We start from the raw sequence: 24,506 nt of genomic DNA, 5'->3' as shown, positions 1-24,506 counted from the left end.
CCTGCCCCTGGAGACATTCAAGATCAGACTGGATTTGGCCCTGGGCAGCCTTCTCTACTTGGAGATGTCCCTCCTGACTGTAGGGGGGTTGGACAAGATGACCTTTGAGAGTCCCTTGCAACCTGATGCAATCTGTGAATCATCTCTGCAAACAGTAACGGTTCTTCCACCCTTAATTCTATGTTGTGTTGCTCTTTAAAGCTAAAGGCTCTCCTGCAGTGGCTCAGACCACCCAGAGAGTGTGAAATCAATGTGCCTGATAGAACTCTCTCTTAAGAAAGTCCAAGATGATCTTCACCACCACCATCAATCACAAAGCATTAGAGGTTGGAAGGGGCCTCCAGAGAGCATCCAGCCCAGCCCCCTGCCAGAGCAGGGCACCCAGGGCAGTCTGCACAGGAGAGCATCCAGGTGGGGTTGGAAAGTCTCCAGAGCAGGAGACTCCACAACCTCTCTGGGCAGCCTGCTCCAGGCCTCCAGCAGCCTCACACCAAAGAAGTTTCTCCTCCTCCTGTTGAGCTGAAAGCTTCTCTGTTCCAGTTTGCATCCATTGCTTCTTGGCTCATGGCTGTGCCCCAGCCAAAAGAGCTTGGCCCCCTCCCCTTGCCCCCCAGCCCTCAGCTCTTGACAGACACTGATCAGATCCCTCTCAGCCTTCTCCTCTCCACACTCAACAGCCCCAGGGCTCTCAGCCTCTCTTCACAGGGCAGCTGCTCAAGTCCCCAAATCCTCCTTCTGGCTCTCCCTTGGGCTCTCCCCAGCAGGTCTCTGTCTCTGGAGCTGGGGAGCTCAGTGTGTGTGCCAGGGCTGGCAGTGGTGCTGTGCAGGTGAAGCCTGCTGGCATTCCAGGGCAGGGTGGTGGTTGCTGACTGCAGCTGGTGTCCCTTAAGGTCAGCAGTGGTGCAGACAGGAGGGTGAGTCAGCAGTGGCCTGTGAATTGCATTCCAGGCTAATCCTTTGAGATAGTAAGGAAGGTGCTTCAGGAAGCTTGGGTTTGGGTGAGGGACAAATTGTCTGTTCTGTTTTTAAAAAGCAAAACCCCAATCAAGTCCTTCTGAAGCCAGCACCCCCCTCCCCCATGCTTCCTCTGGGGTGTTTGCTTTTCAGCAAGGCTTCCATGGCCCTGCTGCCAGCTTGCAAAGCCTCAGAGTCTGCAGCATTTGCATGCAATGATAAAATTGTTTGGCTTGGAAGAGACCTTTGAGGTCATCGAGGCCAATTCCCACCCAGAGAGGATTCTGTGAGTCTCTGGAAGTGACCACATTGCTCTCTACAGCTACCTGAAAGGAGGTTGGAGCCCACTGGGGATTGGTCTCTTCCCCTCCTAGGAATCCGAGAATTGTCAGGGCTGGAAGGGAGCCCAAGGCTCAGGCAGTGCCAACCCCCTGCCATGGGCAGGGACACCTCACACTGCAGCAGGTTGCTCACAGCCACCTCCAGCCTGGCTGCAAACACCTCCAGGCAGGAGGCTTCCACCACCTCCCTGGGCAACCTGGGCCAGGCTCTCACCACCCTCCTGGCCAACAACTTCTTCCTCACAGCCAATCTCAAGCTCCCCACTTCTACTTTGGCTCCATCCCCCCCCAGTCCTGTCCCTCCCTCACCCCCTCCCAAGTCCCTCCCCAGCTTGCTTGCAGCCCCCTGAAGATCCTGGCAGGCCACCAGGAGGTCTCCTTGTAATAAGCAATAGGACGAGAGGAAATGACCTCAGGTTGCCCCAGGGCAGGTTTAGGTTGGGCATTAGAAGAACTTTCTTCCCTGAAAGGGTTCTCAGCCCCTGGTGCAGTGTGGCAGATGCCCATGGCACCAAGCAGAAGTGCAGCCTCCCCAGCTTGAGGGGCTCAGATCATTGCTAGGCCTCAAGTTGCACCGAGGGAGGTTGAGGTTGGACATGAGGAACAGTTTCTTCCCCAGATTCATAGAATCAATAAGGTTGGAAAAGACCTCAAAGATCATCAAGTCCAACCTGTCACCCAAGACCTCCTGACTAGGGAGCTCATGAGGGGTTGTCAGGCCCTGGGACAGGCTGCCCAGGGCAGTGGTGCAGTCCCCAGCTCTGTGGAAGGGTTTCTCAGTTACGTGGATGTGGTGCTGAGGGCCATGGGTTAGTGGTGACCTGGCAGTGCTGGGTTAAAGGTTGGGCTCAATGGTCTTGAAAGGTCTCTTCCAATCTAAACAGTGCTGTGATTCTGTGAACTGTTAACCCAGCACTGCCAGGGCACTGCTAGACCATGGCCCTCAGCACCACAGCTGGGGGAGGGGAGGGGAGGGTTGGGCTGGATCTTAGGAAGCAGGGTGGGAAGACACTGGAACAGGTTGCCCAGGGAGGCTGGGGATGCCCCTCTCTGGAGGGCTTCAGAGCCAGGCTGGATGAGGCTCTGGGCAACCTGGGCTAGTTGAGTCCCTGCCCATGGCAGGGGGGTTGGAGGAGATGATCTCTAAGGTCCAGAGCAGGTTCGGTGTAAGCCATCCTGTGATCTATGCAGCTTTTAACCCCTCCTCTCCAGACCCTCCTCCAGCTTTGTGGCCCTTCTCTGGACCTGCTCTAGCTCCTCAATGTCCTTCTGGGAGAGAGGGTCCCAGAGCTGAACTCAGCACTCAAAGTGAGGCCTCCCCAGTGCTGAGTGCAGGGGACAATCCCTGCTGCTCACACTGCTGCTGCTCCAGGCCAGGCTGCTGGTGGCCTTCTTGCCTGCCTGGGCACACCCTGGCTCCTCTTCAGCTGGCTGGCAACCAGCACCCTCAGGTCCTTTACCCACTGGGCTTGTTCCAGCCACTCTGGCCCTAGCCTGCAGCCTTGCCAGGACTCACATCCATGCATGGTGGGGAGTCCAGCCCCAGAGTGGCCTGAATTAGATGGAATGCTTCAGCCCCAAGCTGATTGCTTCTGCTCTCAGAGTCAGTGAACTCTGTGATTTTCTGTGGCCATTCAGCTCACTGCAGAATCTTTCTTCCATACCAACTGGCTGCTTTTTGCCTCTTGCAGTGTATTTCATTGAATCAGCAGCAGGAAATTGATTCATACTCTGACCCCCCTCCACCACCATTTCAAGTCTTTCCCCAGTTTCTTTGTTTCCTGGCATATTGGGGAACACTTTGTGACGTGAGCTCTGGGTTGAAGAATGCAGCTGTAATGGTGCAGAGCTCATCCAGAGCTGCTGGCCTGCTGCTCTGCAGAGAGAGACTCATAGAATGGTTAGAAGGGACCTTAGAGATCATCCAGCTCCAAGCCCCTGCCATGGGCAGGGACACCTCCCACCAGGCTGCTCAGGGCCTCATCCAGCCTGGCCTGCAACACCTCCAGGCAGGAGGCAGCCACAGCCTCCCTGGGCAGCCTCTGCCAGGCTCTCCCCAGCCTCACTGCCAACAATTTCTTCCTCCTCTCCACTCTCAATCTCTCCTCTCCCAGCTCAAAGCCATTGTCCCTGGGCCTGGCACCCCCAGCCCTTGTCCAAAGCCCCTCCCCAGCTCTCCTGGAGCCCTTCAGGTCCTGCAGGGCTGCTCTGAGGTCTGCCTGGAGCCTTCTCCTCTCCAGTCTGCACAGCCCCAGCTCTCCCAGCCTGGCCCCACAGGGGAGCTTCTGCAGCCTCTGCTCATCTTGGTGGCCTCCTCTGGAGCCTCTCCAGCAGCTCCAGGGCCTTCTTGTGTTGGGGGCCCCCGAGCTGGAGGCAGTGCTGCAGGTGGGCTCTGAGCAGAGCAGAGCAGAGGGGCAGAATCCCCTCCCTGTGCTGCTGCTCTCCCTGCTCTGCCTGCAGCTCAGCACTCAGCTGGCTCTGGGCTGCCAGGGCCCACTGCTGGCTCCTGGGGACTTTGTCACCCCCTGGCAGCCCCAAGGCCTTCATGTGGGCTTTGTGTGTACTTAACACTCCTCAAGGGCAATGCACAGTGAAGGGGGAAGAGAGGACTCAGCAGAGATGTGGGAGCCAGAAGCAGGGGGAAGCTTTCCAACACCATGAGGCTGCCCTGGTTATTTTGGACCTTTTTACCTCTCTGTGCCCAGGGTGTTTTTGAGGCTTTGGAAACCCTCCTGTTCAGATGTTCTCTGTTCCCTTCACTTTGGGGTGTCTGTCTGCTTTGCTTCTATCTTGCACCAGCTGGGAATCTTGGAAAGTTGTCTTGTTCCTTAGCTGCTCACAGAGAAAGAGCCAGCAGCAGGGGAGAGCACAAAATGCAGGCTGAGACACATGGGAGGAGAAAGCCACACAGTAAAGCTGCTGGTTGAGAGGGAGCTCCCTGGGAAGTGGGTGAAGCTGGGGCACCTGTCTGATGGGTGATGCTGTAGCTGAAGCTGAGTTTTGTTTCGGTGTGGTGTGTCAGAACCTTGCTGGCCTGAGTGGCTGTGTGCTCTGTTGGGGTGCTGTGGGACCCAGGGTAACATAATGAGTTGTTGTGCTGTGGAGTCAGAGTTGTTTAGGCTAGGAAAGGCCCCGAAGATGGAGTCCAGTCAGTGACCTGGCACTGTCAAGTCTGCTGCTAAATCATGTCCCTCAGCATGACACTGACAGGTCTTTGAAATCCCTGCAGGAATGGGACCCCCCTACTGCCCTGGGCAGCCTCTTCCAGGGCCTGAGAACCCTTTCAGGGAAGAAATTGTTGCTCATGTTCAACCCAAACCTCCCCTGGTGCAACTTGAGGTCATTTCCTCTTGTCTTATCTCTTGGTCCTAGGGAGCAGAGCCCAGCCCCCATCTGGCTGCAGCCTCCTCTCAGCAGCTGCAGAGAGCAAGGAGGTCTCCCTCAGCCTCCTCTGCTCCACACTCCACACCCCCAGCTCCCTCAGCTGCTCCTCCCCAGCCCTCTGCTCCAGACCCTTCCCCAGCTCTCTTGCCCTTCTCTGGCCCTGCTCCAGCCCTCAAGCTCCTTCTGGCAGGGAGGGCCCTGAACTGTGGTAATTCAGGGAACCCTGCTGCTCAGAGCAGGGCACACAGGGAGGTGATGCTGAGTGTAAATGCTGGCAGTAGGTAGAAATGGGGTTGAAATCAGGAATGGGGGGAGGTGATGGTTTGATGGGGAGCAATGGCTTCAAAGTAGAGCAGAGCAGACTGAGATTGGCTGTGAGGAACATTTCTCCTTCTCTCCACTCTCATGCTCCCTCTTTCAGTCCAAACCATCTACCCTTGGCCTGGCATCAGAGACCCTGAGAAAAACTGTCCCCAGCTTTCTGCTGGGCCCTTGGAGCACTGCAGGGCCCCCAGAAGGTCTTCCTGGAGCCTTCTCCTCTGCAGGCTGCCCAAGGCCAACTCTCCCAGCCTGGCCTCCCAGCAGAGGGCTTCCAGCAGATGGAGATTGGATGTGAGGAACAAGTTGTGCCCCAGGAGGCTGCTGGAACACTGCAGCAGGCTGCCCAGGGAGGTGGTTGAGGCTCCATGCCTGGACGTCTTTCAGGGGAGGCTGGCCAGGGCTCTGGGCAACCTGATCCAGTGGAGGATGTCCCTGCTGAGTGCAGGGGCTTGGACTGGCTGAGCTCTGGAGCTCCCTTCCAGCCCAGAGCATTCTGTGAGCCTACAGAGCAGGAAAAGGGTCTTTACAATGACTCCAGGGCTGGCATTGAGGATGGCATAAAAGCATTCCCCAGAGCAAGCTGGTGCAGAGCCTGGCCCTGCTGAGCAGGAGGAAGGGTTGGTTGCACTGCCACTCAGGAAAAGCATAAAGAGCTAATTCCAGAGACCTGGACCAGCTCTTCCCATGCTGTAGTCCAGGGCTCATGGGTTTCAGTTATTAAGCCCTGGGAGGTGGCTGAGGCCCCATCCCTGGAGATACTCAAGGTGAGGTCCTTTCAACCCAGGGGGTTCTGTGACGGAGTGAGCTAGCTGATAAGTCAGCAAGTTCCCTGTTGGTAGGCACAGAGCAAGTGGCTGGGGTGCCCAGGCTGGTGGCAGGGAGGCACTGCTGAGGCAGCAGAGCCACTGCTAATGATGTAGCACATTTGCTAATTTACCCAAGAGGTGTGGACTGCTTGCTGAGCAAAATCCTCCCAGAGTAAAGTTCAGGCTGGAAGGTTTGTGTGATCTGATAGCATCTGAAGCAGTCACAGGCTTTGAAAGTGAAGTCACTCAGTGGTGGCTTGCTTTCAAGATCAGCTTTGTTTTGACTGGGGGGGGCCAGGGCAGAATGAATTGGCAAGCAGACACCAGCCCCTTCTGGTGTCTGTGTTGAAGGCAGCTGCAGATCTGAGGTGGTGCAGAAGCCTTCATTTTTCCCTCCTTGCCTCCCAAATCATCAAAGCCCAGGCAGACTGATGTCCATTGATACTCAGACATAGGAAAGGTTTCATTCTGGCTTTCTGAGTAGAAAAGAGGGTTTCTGTTAGCTGTGGAAGAGCAGCACTTGGGCCACGCTGCTTCTGGCTTTGCTCAGGCTTGTAGGAATCCCATGAGGATGGACTGAAGTGGATTGCATCTTGCTTCAGGCTTTTATTTGTCTAGAGGTGACTGGAGACAGCAATGTGCCCTGGTGGCCAAGAAGCCCAAGAGTATACTTGGGTGCAGCGAGGTGAATGTGTCCAGCAGGTCAAGGGAGGTCATTTGCCCCCTCTACTCTGCCCTAGTTAGACCCCATCTGGAGTGTTGTGTCAGGTTCTGGGCTCCCCTGTTCAAGAGGGACAGGGAACTGCAGGCAGGAGTCCAACAGAGCTGAGAGGATGCTGAAGGGCCTGGAACATCTGTGTGAGGAGGAAAGGCTGAGAGCCCTGGGGGCTGTTGGGCCTGGAGAAGAGAAGGCTGAGAGGAATCTGATCAAGGTCTGTCAATCCCTGCAGGGTGGCTGCCAGGAGGATGCAGCCAGGCTCTCTGCAGTGACACCCTGGGACAGGATGAGAGGCAATGGATGTGAGCTCCATCACAGGAGGCTCCACCTCAACAGGAGGAGGAGGAGAAACTTTGGTGGGAGGGTGCTGGAGGCCTGGAGCAGGCTGCCCAGAGAGGTTGTGGAGTCTCCTGCTCTGGAGACTTTCCAGCCCTGCCTGGATGTGTTCCTGTGTGACCTGCCCTGAGTGCCCCTGCTTTTGGCCAGGGGGGTTGGACTGGATGGCCTCTGGAGGTGCCTTCCCACCCCTGCATTCTGTGATCATGGAAGCTGCTGCAGTACCCTGCAGCCTGATGGTTCCTCTTTAGAGCTCTGTTATATTTGAACCTTAAAACAAAGTGAACTCACAGGGTCACAGCTCACAGGATGTGAGGGGTTGGGAGGGACCCAAAGAGATCTTCCAGTCCAAGCCCCTGCCAGAGCAGCACCATAGAATCCAGCACAACCACAACCTCTCTGGGCAGCCTGCTCCAGGCCTCTGGGAGCCTCCCAGGCAAGAAATTCCTCCTCATGCTGAGCTGCAACCTCCTGGGCTGCACTTTCCATCCCTTGCCCCTTGGCCTATGGCAGGGCACAGTGAGCAGAGCCTGGCCCTGGCCCTTCCTGCCTGCCCCCCAGCCCTCAGCTCTTGAGAGACATTGCTCAGATCCCTCTCAGCCTTCTCCTCTCCACACTCAGCAGCCCCAGGGCTCTCAGCCTCTGCTCAGCAGCAGTGCTCCAGGCCCTTCAGCATCCTTGCAGCCCTCCCTTGGCCTCTCCCCAGCAGATCCCTGTCCCTCCTGAGCTGGGGAGCCCAGAGCTGGCTGCAGGACTCGAGATGACTCTTAGAACTGCAGAATAATTCAGGTTGCAAAGAGACCTCTGGGAGTCACCTGCTTCAGCCCCCTTGTTTAAAGCAGGGCCAGCTTCAGAGATCCCACACTTTGTTCTTACTCTTTCTAAAATTAGTTTGAGGAGGAGTATGCTAAATGCAGCAGGGGATGGTCTGTTTTTGAGCTGCTGGTTTCACTTCTGTTTTGCTTTGCAGTAAAGCTTCTGCACTCCATTATCATTTCTAATAATGGCTAGAAGTGGGGAGCCCTTGTTTTTTACCCCTTTCTTGGGTTCTCTGGGATCAAACCAGCAAACATACCAGCTGCATTTCTTTATGCCCCCAGGAGTGGAAATCCCAATCAGTGTGAAGGAGGTTGGTGGGAATTCTCCCCTACATCAGCTGCCCATGGGAGATTCACGTCTTCTTGTCTGGGCCTTTTCCCTTAGTACCAGTTTGCTTTTGCTCAGAGGGACTTTGCCTACATTCTGCAGCTCAGCTTGCTTTTAGGGGGTAAATTCCAGGAAGTTCTGAATAAGGAACTAGAGTATTTTTCCTGAAAGGAGGGAATTGTGGTGATCCTTTCCAGATGGGTGAAGTGTGGCTGGGAGAGGCTTGGATGGATTTGGTCCATGAACTTATCAGGGCCAAGGGCCAGGTCCTGCACTGGGCTCACAACAACCCCCTGGGGAGCTGCAGGCTTGGGGCAGTGTGGCTGGGAAGCTGCTGGCAGAAAGGGACCTGAGGGTGCTGATTAACAGGAGCCAGCAGTGTGCCCAGCTGGCCAAGAAAGCCACTGGCATCCTGGCTGGGAGCAGCAATGCTGTGCCCAGCAGGAGCAGGCAGGGCACTGTCCCCCTGTGCTGGGCACTGCTGAGGCCACAGCTCCAGTGCTGTGCCCAGAGTTGGGCTCCTCAAGACAAGAGAGAGGTGGAGGTGCTGGAGCCAGGGCAGAGCAGGGCAAGGAAGCTGGGAAGGGCCTGCAGCAGAAATCTGCTGAGGAGAGGCTGAAGGAGCTGGGGATGGTTAGTGTGGGGAAGAGGAGGCTGAGGGGAGAGCTCCCTGCTCTCTGCAGCTCCCTGAGAGGAGGTGGTGGAGAGGTTGCTGCTGCTCTCTTCTCACAGGTGATGAACAAGAGGCAATGGCCTCAGGCTGCAGCAGGGCAGGCTCAGACTGGGCACCAGGCAAAGGCTTTTCCCAGCAAGAGTGGTCAGAGCCTGGCAGAGGCTGCCCAGGGAGGTGGTGGAGTCCCCAACCCTGGAGGTGTTTCAGGGTGCTTTGGCTGTGGGTTAGGGGTGACCCTTGTAGGGTAGGGTCAGTGGTTGGGGATGATCCCAGGGGTCGTTCCCACCCTGAATGTTTCTGTGATTCCCATCTGCTGCAGTATCTGAATTGCAGGCAGTCAGAGGTGCCAGAGTACTCTGGAAGGCAGCAGTCATGGGGGTGATAAAAAGGAGGAGTGCATCTGCCTGTCTGAACTGCACCCTTCTGTGTTGGCCCTGCTGTGCTGTACCTGTGCTGGGGATTGCTGGGCACTGGCATGGGGTTTTTCATTTGGATCATGTCCTTTAGTCAGTGTGTTAACAGTTTCCCCTTGGAAACTGAGAGAGAGCCCAGTGTGAGGCTGCTGCAGTGGGATCCTGTGTGAGATGAGGTGTGATGGCCTCTGCTTTCCAAAGGGTTACTAACCATTGACTGCCCTCACAGTTCACCTGCTTGAGATTCTGTGGTCCAGGTACAGTGTTCCAAATTTTCCTTCCTGATATGTGCTGGTTTGTTGCTTTTTCCCCTTTCAACTTTTTTCCCAGCTTTTCTTGGGGGGGGGGGGGGGGGAAATCCCCTTTCACTGCATCAGGCCCAGCCAGCCTGGGTTTAGGAAGGGCAGGTCCTGCCTGACCAACCTGAGCTCCTTCCATGCCCAGGGCACTGCCTGCTGGATGTGGGGCAGGCTGTGGGTGAGGTCTGCCTGCACTTCAGCAAGGCCTTTGCCACCATCCCCCCCAGCAAACTCCTGGCCAAGCTGTCAGCCCCTGGCCTGGGCAGCAGCTCTCTGAGCTGGGCTAGGAACTGGCTGGAGGCTGAGCCCAGAGAGTGGTGGTGAATGGTGCCACAGCCAGCTGGCAGCCAGGCACCAGTGGTGTGCCCCAGGGATCAGTGCTGGGCCCCAGCCTGGTCAATCTCTTTATTGATGATCTGCAGGAGGGGATGGAGGCCATCAGCAGGAAGTTTGCAGCTGACACCCAGCTGGGGGCAGGAGTTGAGCTGTCAGAGGGTAGGAGAGCTCTGCAGAGGGACCTGGACAGGCTGGGCAGAGGGGCAGAGGCCAACAGGATGGCACTGAACAAGTCCCAGTGCCAGGGGCTGCACTTTGGCCACAGCAACCCCAGGCAGAGCTACAGGCTGGGGACAGAGTGGCTGAGAGCAGCCAGGCAGAGAGGGACCTGGGGGTGGTGGTGGACAGCAGCTGAACAGGAGCCAGCAGTGTGCCCAGGGGGCCAAGAGGGCCAAGGGCATCCTGGCCTGCATCAGGAAGAGTGTGGCCAGCAGCAGCAGGGAAGTCCTTGTGCCCTGTGCTCAGCACTGCTTAGGCCACACCTTGAGTCCTGTGTCCAGTTCTGGGCTCCTCAGGTTAGGAAAGAGGTTGAGCTGCTGGAAGGTGTCCAGGGAAGGGCAACAGAGCTGGGGAGGGGTCTGGGGCACAGCCCTGTGAGGAGAGGCTGAGGGAGCTGGGGTTGCTCAGCCTGGAGAAGAGGAGGCTCAGGGGAGACCTTCTTGCTCTCTGCAACTCCCTGCAGGGAGGTTGTAGCCAGGTGGGGGTTGGTCTCTTCTCCCAGGCAGCCAGCACCAGAACAAGAGGACACAGTCTCAAGCTGTGCCAGGGGAGGTGTGGGATGGAGGTGAGGAAGAAATTCTTCCCGGACAGAGAGATTGGTCCTTGGGATGTGCTGCCCAGGGAAGTGGTGGAGTCCCCATCCCTGGAGGTGTTCAAGAGGGGCTTGAATGTGGCACTTGGAGCCATGGCTTAGTTGTCAGGAGGTGCTGGGTGACAGCTTGGGCTTGGTGATCTCTGAGGCCTTTTCCAGCCTGCTTGCCTCTGTGATTCGATGTCAGACCCCAGACTCTTCTGCTCTCGGAGCGGGAGCTGCCTGCCCTGGCTGTGCTGCAGTCAACATTTCCTTGATGCCACTGTGGAATTTCTTTGGTTTTTTTTTCCCCTTTCTTTCCAAATGTTTCCCTAACTTAACCTCCCTCCAGATATTTATCCAAACATTATTGCCATGGGTTTTCCTGCAGAGAGACTTGAAGGAGTCTATCGGAACAACATTGATGATGTTGTAAGGTAAGGGCTCTTTTTTTCCTCCCCCCCCCCCCCCTCCTCTTTTCCCTAACTCATTGTTATAAATCTTAAATCTCCTTGTCCTGCACTCAGAATTTGGTCTTATGCTGAGGGAAGATTGTGTGCTCTGCCTTGCCTCTCCCAGATGCTTCCCTATCTATCTCCCCCCCCCCCCCCCCCCCCCCAGATGCTGTAAACAGCCAGAGGTTCGAGGCCGGGCTGCTTGCTTTAGGTTGATCTCAAAGGCTTCTGAGTGTGGAAAATTGCCTTCAGCAAATTGTGTTGGAGTAGAAGGAGGCTCTTTGTTTCTCTGAGAGGTATCACCCTTGCCTCTCTCCCTGGTGTTGAGATTCACAGCGTGGTTGGGGTTGGAAGAGACATTTGAGGCCATCCAGTGCCAATCCGGTGCCATGGGCAGGGACACCTCCCACCAGCCCAGGCTGCCCAAGGCCTCATCCAGCCTGGCCTGCAACACCTCCAGGCAGGAGGCAGCCACAGCCTCCCTGGGCAGCCTGTGCCAGGCTCTCCCCACTCTCACTCTCAAAAATTTCTATCTCCTCTCCACTCTCAATCTCTCCTCTCCCAGCTCAAAGCCATTGTCCCTGCGCCTGGCACTCCCAGCCCTTGTCCAGAGTCCCTTCCCAGCTCTCCTGGAGCCCTTCAGGTCCTGCAAGGCTGCTCTGAGGTCTGCCTGGAGCCTTTTCTCCAGGCTGAAGAGCTTCAATCCACTGCCTCTCATTCTATCACAGCAAGCCCTTGTAAAAAGTCCCTTTCAACATGGACAGTAGAAAGGGAACAATAAACCCAAGTAAGGAGTGATTACAGAAGACCCCTGTGTGCAGTACTGAAGGCAAATTAAACCCCCTCCTCAAACCACCCAACCATGAAACCCAGAGCAACAGCTGCTGGCATTACAGGGGATGTCTGCCCATGGCCTTTCTCCATTCAATAAGTAGAGTACTTGATAATTTCATGTTGCTGTAGAGTAGTAGACAGAATCCTGGAATGGTTTGGGGTGGGAAGGTTCTCAGGGGCTGTGGAGGGAGGGAAGGTTCTCAGGGACTTCAGAAGACTTCTGGCCATGTTCAGTGATTCTGGATGAGGAGAAAAAGCAGCTGAAATGTCCTGTTGCTGGTACTGCTGTACAGCACATCTTGTTCAAGACGCTGCAGGTTGTCACTCATACCACCAAATGAAGGAAGGTCACCACTCAGAGCTGCTGGATACAGCTGTGGAAGCTGTGCTGAGCCATGTCAGAGTCTGGCCTGCAGAAAGTATCCTGCTGATGCCATGCCAGGCTGGTGGCTGGCTGGAGGCTGGTGCAAGGGGAGAGCTTGGGAATCCTGATCCAGTAAGCATGCTGTGAGGAGCCAGTGACATTCCTTGGTCTGGAATGAGTGATACCAGAGAAGGGACAGTGCTTGGGCTCTTCATTTTGACTGATGGATGCCAAACTAGACCTCAGTCCAGATTTGTGATGTGCTCTTGATAGAGCTGAGGTAGTTCTGTGGCAGGAGCTTTCAGTAGCAAAGCAGGATTTAGGCTGGAGATGAGGAAGAGGTTGTTGAGAGTGAAATTGGGGAGACACTGGCAGAGGCTGCCCAGGGAGGCTGTGGCTGCCTCCTGCCTGGAGGTGTTGCAGGCCAGGCTGGATGAGGCCCTGAGCAACCTGGGCTGGTGGGAAGTGTCCCTGCCCATGGCAGGGGCTTGGAGCTGGATGATCTTGAAGGTCCCTTCCAACCCAACCCATTCTGGGACTCTATGAATGTTGTGTGAGGCATTGCATTAAAAACTGAAGACTTGTGAGCAGCTGCCCAATGTCTCTGTGTTTAGCTCTGGTCCTTTTTAAGTCACCCATGGTGCTCTTGAGATCTTGGGCATTTGAAGTCAGTGTTCAGTAGCTCTCCACCATAGGGTGCTCTGGCTTGGAAGGGACCTCCAAAGCTCATCCAGGCCAGCCCCCTGCACTCAGCAGGGACATCCTCCACTAGATCAGGTTGCCCAGAGCCCTCTCCGGCCTCCCCTGGAACAGCTCCAGGCATGGAGCCTCAACCACCTCCCTGGGCAGCCTGCTGCAGTGTTCCAGCAGCCTCCTGGGGCACAACTTGTTCCTCACATCCAATCTCCATCTGCTCTGCTCTGCTTTGAAGCCATTGCCCCTGCTCCTGTCCCTGCAGGCCTTTGGCAACAGTCTCTCTGCAGCCTTCTTGGAGCCCCTTCAGGTCCTGGCAGGCTGCTCTGAGGTCTCCCTGGAGCCTTCTCTTCCCCAGGCTGAACACCCCCAGCTCCCTCAGCCTGTGCTCACAGCAGAGCTGCTCCAACCCCTGAGCATTTTTGTGGCCCTCCTCTGGATCAGGACCATCAGGTCCAGGTCCTTCCTCCACTGGACACAGCACTCCAAGGGAGGTCTCAGCAGAGCAGTGGGAGAATGATCATCTTAAGGAGGCAACAGGGAATCAGTCAGCCAGGGGAGGCTCAGGCTGGAGCTCAGCAAAGATTCCTGCCCTGGAAGGGCTCTCAGCCATTGGAGTGTTGTGCCCAGGGCAGTGCTGGAGTCCCCATCCCTGGGGGTGTTCCAGCAGTGTGTGGAGCTGGTGCTTAGGGACAGGGTTTGGTGCTGAGCCTGCAGGGCTGGGTCCATAGCTGGCCTTGGATGAGCTTGGAGGTCTCTTCCAGCTGGATACAGTCTGTGCCTCTGTGATTTGCAGCAGGGGAAGCAGCAGGGCTTTTCTTAGCCTTCTGGGGGGCACTGAGTGCTGAAAGCAGGCTGCACAGCTGCAGTGCTTTGCCCAGCTTCAGAAAGCACTTTGGCTGCCTTGCTTCCCAGAGAAACCAGCAGCAGTCAGTGCTGTGCTGCTGGGGCCTGAGAGGCAGTGCTCAGCCAGCACCTTCTGATCACAGAGCTGGCAGGATGGAAGGGAAGGGACCCCAAGGCTCAGGCAGTGCCAACCCCCTGCCATGGGCAGGGACACCTCACACTGCAGCAGGTTGCTCACAGCCACCTCCAGCCTGGCTGCAAACACCTCCAGGCAGGAGGCTTCCACCACCTCCCTGGGCAGCCTGGGCCAGTGGTAGCAGCAGCCCTTGTTGAATTCCTGCAGAAAAAGCTCTCAGGAAAATAAAAATCCCTCCCTAAGAGGACCTCAGGAGCAGAGGAGGAGCTGCTGACTGCAACAGGCAGGAGGCTGCAGGGCCACTGTGTGTGCACCCCCTCTGCCTTCACACAGCAGCGGCCAAAGCCGGTGCTGTGGATGGAAGAGCACCTTCAAAGGCTGCTGTCCAGAGCTAACTCACAGAGTGGTGTGAGTTGGAAGGGACCTCCCGGGACGGGGCAGGGGGCGCCGGGGGCCTTGGGAGATGGGGCAGGGGCGCCGGGGGCCTCCCGGGACGGGGCAGGGGGCGCCGGGGGCCTTGGGAGATGGGGCAGGGGCGCCGGGGGCCTCCCGGGACGGGGCAGGGGGCGCCGGGGACCTCCCGGGACGGGGCAGGGGGCGCCGGGGACCTCCCGGGACGGGGCAGGGGGCGCCGGGGGCCTCCCGGGACGGGGCAGGGGGCGCCGGGGACCTCCCGGGACGGGGCAGGGGGCGCCGGGGGCCCCCCGGGACGGGGCAGGGGGCGCCGGGGGCCTCCCGGGACGGGGCAGGGGGCGCCGGGGGCCTCCCGGGACGGGGCAGGGGGCGCCGGGGACCTCCCGGGACGGGGCAGGGGGCGCCGGGGGCCTCCCGGGACGGGGCAGGGGGCGCCGGGGGCCTCCCGGGACGGGGCCGGGGGCGCCGGGGGCCTCCCGGGACGGGGCAGGGGGCGCCGGGGGCCTCCCGGGACGGGGCAGGGGGCGCCGGGGGCCTCCCGGGACGGGGCAGGGGGCGCCGGGGGCCTCCCGGGACGGGGCAGGGGGCGCCGGGGGCCTTGGGAGATGGGGCAGGGGGCGCCGGGGGCCTTGGGAGATGGGGCAGGGGGCGCCGGGGGCCTCCCGGGACGGGGCAGGGGGTGCCGGGGGCCTTGGGAGATGGGGCAGGGGGCGCCGGGGGCCTTGGGAGATGGGGCAGGGGGCGCCGGGGGCCTCCCGGGACGGGGCAGGGGGCGCCGGCGACCTCCCGGGACGGGGCAGGGGGCGCCGGGGGCCTCCTGAGACCATGCAGTCCAACGCCCCTGCCAGAGCAGGCTCTCCAGGAACACATCCGAGGGGGGTTGGAAGCTCTGCAAAGAAGGAGATTCTACTACCCCCTGGGCAGCCTGCTGCAGGCCTCCTGCACCCTCACAGGGACAAAGTTTTCCCTTCTCTTTCTGTGGCACCTTCTCTGGCCCAGCTTCACCTCAGTGCCCCTGGGCCTGTCCTCAGGCATCCCTGAGCAGAGCCTGGCTCCTTCCAGCGGGCACTGCCCTGCATGATTTCCAAAGGTGGAGTCCATCAAGGACCACCGATTTCCCAGAGCAGAGGGAGTGCCCACAGCAACTTGAAGAGGTAGCTCTGACTGCTGGTAAAGATGCAGGGCCAGACAGTTTGGGTTTGAGGGATGGCCTTTAGCTGTGCCAGAAGGACAGGAAAGGCTTTTCCTGGTGTGCAAGCTGTGCACAGTGAAATGCTTAGAAAGCCCAACAGGACAGCTCTGCTAAGTGCAGCAGAGAGACTCTGCAGGAGCCTTCACAGATAGCCATGCTGAACTGCACTGATAAGCTGCCCAGCAGAGTCAGACCCGGGGGTGTTGGTCGGCAGCAGCTGGAGAGGAGCCAGCAGTGGCCAGGGGGGCAAGAAGGGCAGCAGCAGCCTGGCCTGCAGCAGCAATGGTGTGGGCAGCAGGAGCAGGGCAGGGCTTGTGCCCTGGGCTGGGCACTGGGGAGGCCACAGCTTGAGTGCTGCCTTCAGCTCTGGGCCCTCCCTGCCAGAAGGAGCTTGAGGGCTGGAGCAGGGCCAGAGAAGGGCAAGAGAGCTGGGGAAGGGTCTGGAGCAGAGGGCTGGGGAGGAGCAGCTGAGGGAGCTGGGGGTGTGGAGTGTGGAGCAGAGGAGGCTGAGGGAGACCTCCTTGCTCTCTGCAGCTGCTGAGAGGAGGCTGCAGCCAGCTGGGGGCTGGGCTCTGCTCCCTGGTAACCAGTGATAGGACAAGAGGAAATGGCCTCAAGCTGTGCCAGGGGAGCTTTAGGTTGGACTGCAGAAGAAACTTCTTCTCTGAAGGGGTTTTCAACTACTGGCCCAGGCTGCTCAGGGAGGTGGTGGAATCCTCTTCCCTAGAGGTGTTTCAAAGCTACAGAGCTGTGGTGCTGAGGGCCATGGCTCAGCCCCAGCCTCAGCAGGGTTAAGAACAGTTGGACTGGATGTTCTGAAAGGGCTTTCCCAACCCAAATGCTTCTGTGATTCTCTGGTTTTGAGCAGCTCTGGGCAAGAGGCTTCTCCTCACTCCTGCACACCTGCAGGAGGTTGGTTCTGCAGGGTCTGCTCCTGTCAGAGCTCTTCACGGAGAGCCAGCTCCGTCCTGGCAGTGCCCTGCACAAAACAAACCCCCTCCAACCCTCCTGCAGCTGCCTCCAGGTGACTGTTCCTCAGCTGAGGGTTAGAATTCCTCCCCACGGCGGGGAGCTGAGGAGCTGGCTCCACTCCTTTCTGCACAAGCCTGGATGCCAGTAACTCCCAGTGACACTCAGCTGGCAGTAACCCTGCCTGCCAGTGACTACCAAGGACTACAAGAACCTCTGTGGCATCTCAAACCTTCCAGCCCTGGCACACCTACTTCAAACATGGCTCCATAACCATGCCCCTTCCTGCCTGACACCCAAACACCAAGTCTGATGTTTTAGCCAATGTTTTCCAAAGGCCTGCAGGGACAGGAGCAGGGGCAATGGCTTCAAAGCAGAGCAGAGCAGATTGAGATTGGATGTGAGGAACAAGTTGTGCCCCAGGAGGCTGCTGGAACACTGCAGCAGGCTGCCCAGGGAGGTGGTTGAGGCTCCATGCCTGGAGGTCTTTCAGGGGAAGCTGGCCAGGGCTCTGGGCAGCCTGATCCAGTGGAGGATGTCCCTGCTGAGTGCAGGGGGCTGGGCTGGCTGAGCTCTGGAGCTCCCTCCCAAGCCAGAGCACTCTGTGATGCTACTAATGAAACTCTCTGCTCTGGGGGTTTGTGAAGGCATTTCAGACAGTTCTGAGGCTCTCTGTGGCTGAGCTGTGGAGCAGTTAGCATTGAGCAAGGAGCCAGCAGCGGGGCTGTGCCTGCCCTGCCAGGGGGGGTGGCAGTGCTGGCTGAGGAGTGCAGCCAGGCCTCCTGCCCTCTGCCTCTCCAGGCCTGGGAGAGCTTGGGGAGGGAATTTTGTCCTTAGAAAAGGACCCTATGAACGCTCACAGCCTGTGGAGCAGCAGAGTCAGCCCTCCAGGCTCTCCATGTCTCCAGACAAGCAGGGAGCCCACCCTCAAACACCTCCCCCTGCCCCCATGCGAGGCTGGCAGGAGGGGCAGCAGCGGGGGGCAGGAAATGCTGCTTGCCGCTGCCTCCCAGCTGCTCTGCTCCTGACGCAGGGCTCTTAACCACAGGGCTCTCCCAGCTCTCTCCTGCAGCCTTGTGCCTGCTGACCAGAGCTGGCTGCTTGGGGTTGTGCTTTGTTTTCCCTGTGCTTCAGCTTTCCAGGAGTTCAGCAGCTCGTGTTTCTGGGCAGCGTGGACAGCATGTTCTGTCAGGGCTAATTAAATGCCTGCTGCTGCAGATGCACCCTGGTGCTGCTGGGAAGGGCAAACAGTTGTGTGCTGTGGTGGTGGGGGTTTGGGTTCCCCCCCTCCCCCTTGAGCTTTGCCAGGTGACACATCAGATCCAGTCATGGCAATTGTGGTGAATCATGCTCCCAGCTTGGCTCTCCCGAGGCTGCTTCCATGGGAGGCTTTTGGTGACAAGCTGAGTGTGAAAATGAAGTGAGTGTGGAAGAAGTCTTGAGAGTCCTCCTCCTTTCTGAGCCCAGGTTGTCACAGAATGGTTTTGGCTGGCATATTCCTTTCAGAGCATCCAGTCCAGCCATTCTCTGACTCTACCAGGTCTGCTGCTGGAACAGGTCCCTCAGCACCACACCTCTGCTGCTTTGAAACGCTACCTCCAGGGGTGGGGATGTTCCTGGGCAGCTTGTTTCAAAGCCTGAGAGCCCTTTCAGGGAAGAAATTGTTCCTAATGCCCAAGCTAAACCTGCCCTGGGGCAACTTGAGGCCATTTCCTCTTGTCCTGTCACTGGTTACCAGGGAGCAGAGCCCAGCCCCCAGCTGGCTGCAGCCTCCTCTCAGCAGCTGCAGAGAGCAAGGAGGTCTCCCTCAGCCTCCTCTGCTCCACACTCCACACCCCCAGCTCCCTCAGCTGCTCCTCCCCAGCCCTCTGCTCCAGACCCTTCCCCAGCTCTCTTGCCCTTCTCTGGCCCTGCTCCAGCCCTCAAGCTCCTTCTGGCAGGGAGGGCCCAGAGCTGAAGCCAGCACTCAAGCTGTGGCCTCCCCAGTGCCCAGCCCAGGGCACAAGCCCTGCCCTGCTCCTGCTGCCCACACCATTGCTGCTGCAGGCCAGGCTGCTGCTGCCCTTCTTGCCCCCCTGGCCACTGCTGGCTCCTCTCCAGCTGCTGCCACCCAGCACCCCCAGGGCCTTTCCTGCTGGCCACTTCCCAGCCCCTCTGCCCCCAGCCTGGAGCCTTCCTGGGGTTGTGGTGACCCAGGGGCAGCACTCAGCACTTGGCCTTGTTGAACCTCATCCCATTGGCCTCATCCCATGGCTGCAGCCTGCCCAGGTCCCTCTGCAGAGCCTCCCTACCCTCCAGCAGCTCAGCACTGCCACCCAAGTCAGTCTCATCTGCAGATGTGCTGAGAGCACTGTGCCCAGCCTTGGGTGGCAAATGATGGCCATGTGGACAAACTGGTGTTGGAAGGATTGCAGCTGTCCTAAGTGGAATACTGAAGGCATTTTCACTTCTGGTTTACTGGGAATACTTTGCATAGCTGATTGAAGTGGAAGTGTAATCAGTGCTTTCTGCTTTGAAACCTCAGTTCCAGGCCTTGGTGTGCAGGTATGCTGGCCATCAGGGCAGGCTGCTCCATGCCAGCAGTGTCTCAGGGGCAGGTCAGGCCTCAGCTGTGCCTTACTCATCACTGTTGGGTGGTTTGTGTGAGCCAGGCTTGCAGCTCCCTGCCTTCTTGACTTTGGAGGCATCCCAGGGCCAGCTGGCACCTGCCAGTGTGGAGCTTGAAGAGAAAGGTCAACCTCATTGCACTGTTTGTTAACCCAAACCTCTCTCTCTTTTTTTTTTTTCCCCTTTTGTTTTTCTCTCTCTGCTGAAGGTTTTTGGATTCAAAGCATAAAAACCATTACAAGATATACAATCTGTAAGTATGCTCTTAAGAGATGTCTTTTCCAAACTAATGGCTTGTAAAGAACCAAAGCTGAGCTGGGGGGAGCACAGGCAGCTGGTGGCTGTGCTGAGCTTGGGGCTGGAGGTGTTTCCAAGGGGGCTGCCCAGGGGGTGTGTTGATGGGGAGCCCTGTGAGCTGCTTGAGCAGAGCAGAGTCCTGCTCCTTGGCTGCCAGCCCATCTGCAGCTTGAACCCTGGGATTAAAAAGGGAAAAGTCCTTCACAGCAGGCTTTGTGTGAAGGCAGCAGTGTCCCCCACTGAAGAAGTGGCCCAAAGGAGTATTTTTCACTGGGGCTTTTTCAGTTGGGCAGTCCCCCTTTCATCAAACTACATTTGGTCCCCAGGTTCCCTCTCTCTCTGTTTGCTCCCTCACTCCTCTGGACCTCTCTCCCTCTTTTACTCCTTTGCAAAACAAAAAAGCTGGTGCAGCAGCTGAGCAACTTGGTGGCTTCTCACTTTTGGAAGTGAAAATGTAGCTCTGCAGAGAGCTCTTCCTGCTCCAGAAGGGAGGTGGTTTTTTTTTCTGTTGTTGTTAATATTCCTTAGCTTAGGCTAATTTCATCTGTAGAAGGAATTCAGCAATGTCAGCTGATGGGGAAAAGTAGGTCATGGTTTTTCCTAGCCCTCTTTTTTTTTTCCCCTCTCCCTCCCCCCACCCCCCTGAAATCTGAAGTTGCAAATGTATTGATTCTCTGTGCTGCTCAAAAGGCTTTCATTTGGTTTGATTTAATGACCATGTTTCTAACTGGGGGGGGGAGGGAGAGGGGGGAAACCCCAAACTATTGTGGTGTGGAAATGCAGATTGCATTGGAATCTGTCACTCAGTGAAAAGGACTCTTTGGAGCTGCCTCAGAATGAGTGGAAGGAGGATTATGCATCAAGCAACTCTGTTTCCTGGTGTGGGAGCAAAGTGAGACTAGAAGCTGAGAAACTGTGGCCTGGTTATTGGAGTTGGCTGTAAAGCCTGGGCCAGGGTGGGACAGACAATGCAGGTCGAGAAAGTGGGCATTAAAATAGACTCCTTGGACACTCCTCAGACAGTTCAGGAGCTTAGGAGCTCTCCAGAATGTTGCCTGTGTGCAAAATGCTTCCCTGGTGGCACTTTTACAGCTTCACAGCTTGCATTGGGTTGGAAGGCACCCTCCAAGGGCATCCTGTCCACCCCCCTGCAGGCAGCAGGGCCAGCTCCAGCCAGAGCAGGCTGCCCAGGGACACAGCCAGGCTGAGCTTCGATGGCTCCAGGCATGGAGCCTCCAGCACCTCCCTGGGCAGCCTGTGCCAGTGTCTCCCCAGCCTCCCTGTGCAGAGCTTCCTCCTGATGGCCAACCTGGCTCTGCCCTGCTCCACTTCCAAACCATTGCCCCTGGTCCTATCCCCACAGCCCCTTCTGAACAGTCCCTCCCCAGCCTGCCTGGGGGTGCTCTGCAGATACTGAACTGCAGCTCTGAGGTCTGCCTGGAGCCTTCTCTTCTCCAGGCTGCACAGCCCCAACTCTCCCAGCCTGGCCCCACAGCAGAGGTTCTCCAGCATCTGCTCATCTTGGTGGCCTCCTCTGGAGCCTCTTCACAGGGTCCAGGTCGCTCTGGTTTTGGGGGTCCCATACCTGGCCCCAGCCCTCCAGGTGAGGTCTCCCCAGAGCAGAGCAGAGGGGCAGGATCCCTCTCTCCAGCTCTGGCCACACTGCTTTGGATGCAGCCCAGGCTGCCCTTGGCCTTCTGTGCTGCCAGTGCCCATTGCTGGCTCCTGCCCAGCTCCTCCCCCCCAGCACCCCCAAGGCCTTCTCTGCAGGGCTGCTCTCAGTCTCATCCCCCCCAGCCTGGATTGGCATCGAGGGTTGCCCAGAGCTAGGTGCAGGACCTGGCCCTTGGCCTTATTAAACCTCAGGAGATTTTTCTCCAGCCTGTCCAGGTCCTCTCTAGGGACTTCCCACTTGCAGGGGGACAGGACAGCTGTTCCTGGAAGAGCTCCTGCTCTTCTGAAGCTCCTGCTCTTCTGTACCTCTCTGAAGAGCTCTTTCTGCTAATCATCTCTGCAGCCTTCTGAAGCTCGGTGCTGGAGACCTCTGCTGTGTAAAATCTTAACTGCTGTGGTTGTATCAGACTGCCCTGAAGCCTCTTGAGCTCTGCTTGGTTTGGGGAGAGGAAAAGGGATTTTTTTTTGTCCTGCTTCTCAGGACTGAGTGCAGCTGGCAGCTTCTGTGAAGTGTGGCTCTGCTGGCTCAGGGTCTCCTGAGCTGCCTGCTACAGAGCTTGTTTGGAGCTGGCTCCTGGGGGCAGAGGTAGAAAGAGTAGGTTGCTGTAAAATCCTAGGCTTGGTCAGCAGCTAAGAGTTTAGCAAGGCTTCTGTGCATGTTGGCAAGGAGCTCCTCAGGGAGGTGGTGCTTGCAGAGCTTCCTCTGCTGTATGCCAGCTTTAGAGAGAAACAAGTGTGTGTGTCCCCCCCAAGCACAGGCAGAACCTAGGAGGTTTCTATGAGTGAGAAGAGTTGTGATGAGACAAAAAGCTTTTGACATCTCCATTGTGTCTTCAGCTGTGGGAAGAACTTGTCCAAGGTGTGCCAAGTATTGGTGTCTTTAGCTGGAAGTTTGCAAGGCAAGAACCACCTCCTCCCTTTTCCTTGCTCCCTCTGAGCACTCCAAGTGAAACTTTCTGGCTGTGCTCCCCCTCAGGTGAAAGCTGCCTCAGGATACAACATCCTGTGGAAGTGGAAGGGATTTCTTCCCCCCCCCCCCCCAACCCATGCATCAGTTAAGGTGCTAGTAAGGACTGCCCAGCTTTGAAGCTGTCTCTGTGTCCCCAGGGAGCTCAGCTCTTCATCCTCATGAAGGCAAAGCTTTACCCACATTAATCCTAGAATGGCCCAGGTTGGAGGGGACCCCAGAGCTCATCTACTCCAACCCCCCTGCCATGGGCAGGGACACCTCTTAGCTAGACTGGGTTGCCCAAAGCCTCATCCAACCTGGCATTAAATACTTCCAGGCAGGAGGCAGCCACAGCCTCCCTGGGCAGCCTGTGCCAGAGTCTCAGCACCCTCACACTGAAGAACTTCTTCCTCAGCTCCAGTCTGACCCTGCTCTGCCTCAGCTCCAAACCACTCCCCATGGCCTTTCTCTTTAACACCCTCAGGCAAAGTCTCTCTGCAGCCTTCCTGCAGGATCCCTTCAGGTCCTGGCAGGCAGCTCTGAGGTCCCCCTGGAGCCTTCTCCTCTCCAGGCTGCACAGCCCTAGCCCCCTCAGCCTGTGCTCACAGCAGAGCTGCTCCAGCCCTTGGAGCATCTTTGTGGCTTCCTCTGAACTCTCTCCACCACTTCCATGTCCTTTTTATGCTGGGGACACCAGACCTGGCAGGTGGCAGAGCTAGAAAGGCCCTGAGGTGAACTCTTGTGAAGTGTGGTTGTGAGATGGGAAGAAGCTGCAGCCTTGAGCTTGGTGGGGGAGCAGCATCTCTTGAGGTTCAGCTGATCCTTTGTCAACAGCCAAGCCCTTGTCTGTGTTCCCAGGGAGGAGGTGGGAGTTCAGAGGAGTGCTGTGATTATGTGCAGAATTATTTCCAGCACTGTCATGGGGTTTGAGTTCCCTGAAGGGAGCAGCTCTGTGAAGCTGATGGGAATTGTGTCTTGAGCTGGTTGCTTGCAGAGCAGGTAGAGTTTTTTCTGAGCTGCTGCTGAAATGGTGTCAGTTCTGCCTCATCCTCACAGCTTGGCAGAGGATGTTTGAGCAGATTTCCTCCTGGTTTCTGCTGCTTTCCTCCTGAGTTTGCCTTTGCTGAGTCTTCTCTGTTTGAACATGTTCTTCCACTTCCATCCCCTGCCAAACTGTTACCTCCCCTCTGGGGATAAACTCCATCTCCTCCAGGAGGTTTCTTGTAGCTGTCCCACAGGCAGGCAGAGGAAGGAGCTGAACAGTGTGGAGGTTCTGTGCACACCTGAGCTCTGGGTGCCTTTGCCTTTGCCCTAAGCTGCCAGCTTTTGGTAGCCTGTGGCCAGTGAGACCACGATCAGAAAGGCTGCTGGCTGGCAGCACTTAAGAGCAGAGCTGCTCTAAACTCACTTGAATCATAAGGAGGATGACAGGAACCAATCCAACCCTCTCCCTGCCTCCAGATCCAAGCAAAGGTTCAGGTTTCACCTGGAGATCTGTCAGTGTCTAATAGCATTAGAGAAACCCAAATGCATTTCCTAGACTCACAGGATGGGTTGGGTTGGAAGGGACCTTAAAGCTCAGCCAGCTCCAAGCCCCTGCCATGGGCAGGGACACCTCCCACCAGCCCAGGCTGCTCAGGGCCTCATCCAGCCTGGCCTCTAACACCTCCAGGCAGGAGGCAGCCACAGCCTCCCTGGGCAGCCTGTGCCAGGCTCTCCCCACCCTCACTCTCAACAATTTCTTCCTCCTCTCCACTCTCAATCTCTCCTCTCCCAGCTCAAAGCCATTGTCCCTGGGCCTGGCACTCCCAGCCCTTGTCCACAGTCCCTCCCCAGCTCTCCTGGAGCCCTTCAGGTCCTGCAAGGCTGCTCTGAGGTCTGCCTGGAGCCTTCTCCTCTCCAGGCTGCACAGCCCCAACTCTCCCAGCCTGGCCCCACAGGGGAGCTTCTGCAGCCTCTGCTCATCTTGGTGGCCTCCTCTGGAGCCTCTCCAGCAGCTCCAGGGCCTTCTTGTGTTGGGGGCCCCCGAGCTGGAGGCAGTGCTGCAGGTGGGGTCTGAGCAGAGCAGAGCAGAGGGGCAGAATCCCCTCCCTGTGCTGCTGCTCTCCCTGCTCTGGCTGCAGCTCAGCACTCAGCTGGCTCTGGGCTGCCAGGGCCCACTGCTGGCTCCTGGGGACTTTGTCACCCCCTGACCCCCCCCAAGGCCTTCTCCTCCATGGAATGATTTAGACTGGGAAAGGCCCCAAAGTCCCTTGGGTGCAACTCTTACCCCCAGCCATGTGCCCTGCTAACAGAAGCCTCCCCCAGAGTGTGTGGTGGTGGGGTCTGTGCTGCAGGCTCCCCCCAGGTGCTGTGTGCAGCACAGCTGGAGTGGCTTTGTGCCTGGAGCTCTGCTCCTGTGCACAGCTCCCATCCGAGGGCACCAAGCGTGAGAGGCAGGGCTGTGCTCTGTGCTCAGTCCTTGGCTTCAGCAGCCCTGGGGCTTCATTCCTTGTGGCCTTCTCCTTGACACCCTGGCAAACTCCAGAATTTGGAGGCTTTTTTGCCCATCTCTGGATC

At 57.6% G+C, this 24,506-nt stretch overlaps 1 protein-coding gene across 1 annotated transcript in view; it reads left to right on the top strand.

Annotated features, from left to right (window-relative positions):
* PTEN (phosphatase and tensin homolog) overlaps positions 1 to 24,506 on the top strand; it is a 91,341-nt gene that overhangs the window by 26,355 nt on the left and 40,480 nt on the right. The window contains exons 3-4 of the mRNA XM_054174620.1: positions 10,870 to 10,954; positions 19,236 to 19,280. Of these exons, the coding sequence (XP_054030595.1) occupies positions 10,870 to 10,954; positions 19,236 to 19,280 (130 nt within the window). The remainder of the gene's footprint in view (positions 1 to 10,869; positions 10,955 to 19,235; positions 19,281 to 24,506) is intronic.

The sequence above is a fragment of the Dryobates pubescens genome, chromosome 30 (assembly GCF_014839835.1).
Source record: "Dryobates pubescens isolate bDryPub1 chromosome 30, bDryPub1.pri, whole genome shotgun sequence".
Taxonomy (NCBI): domain Eukaryota; kingdom Metazoa; phylum Chordata; class Aves; order Piciformes; family Picidae; genus Dryobates; species Dryobates pubescens.
Note: the sequence above shows the minus strand (reverse complement) of the source record. Positions and strands in the feature narration are given on the sequence as shown.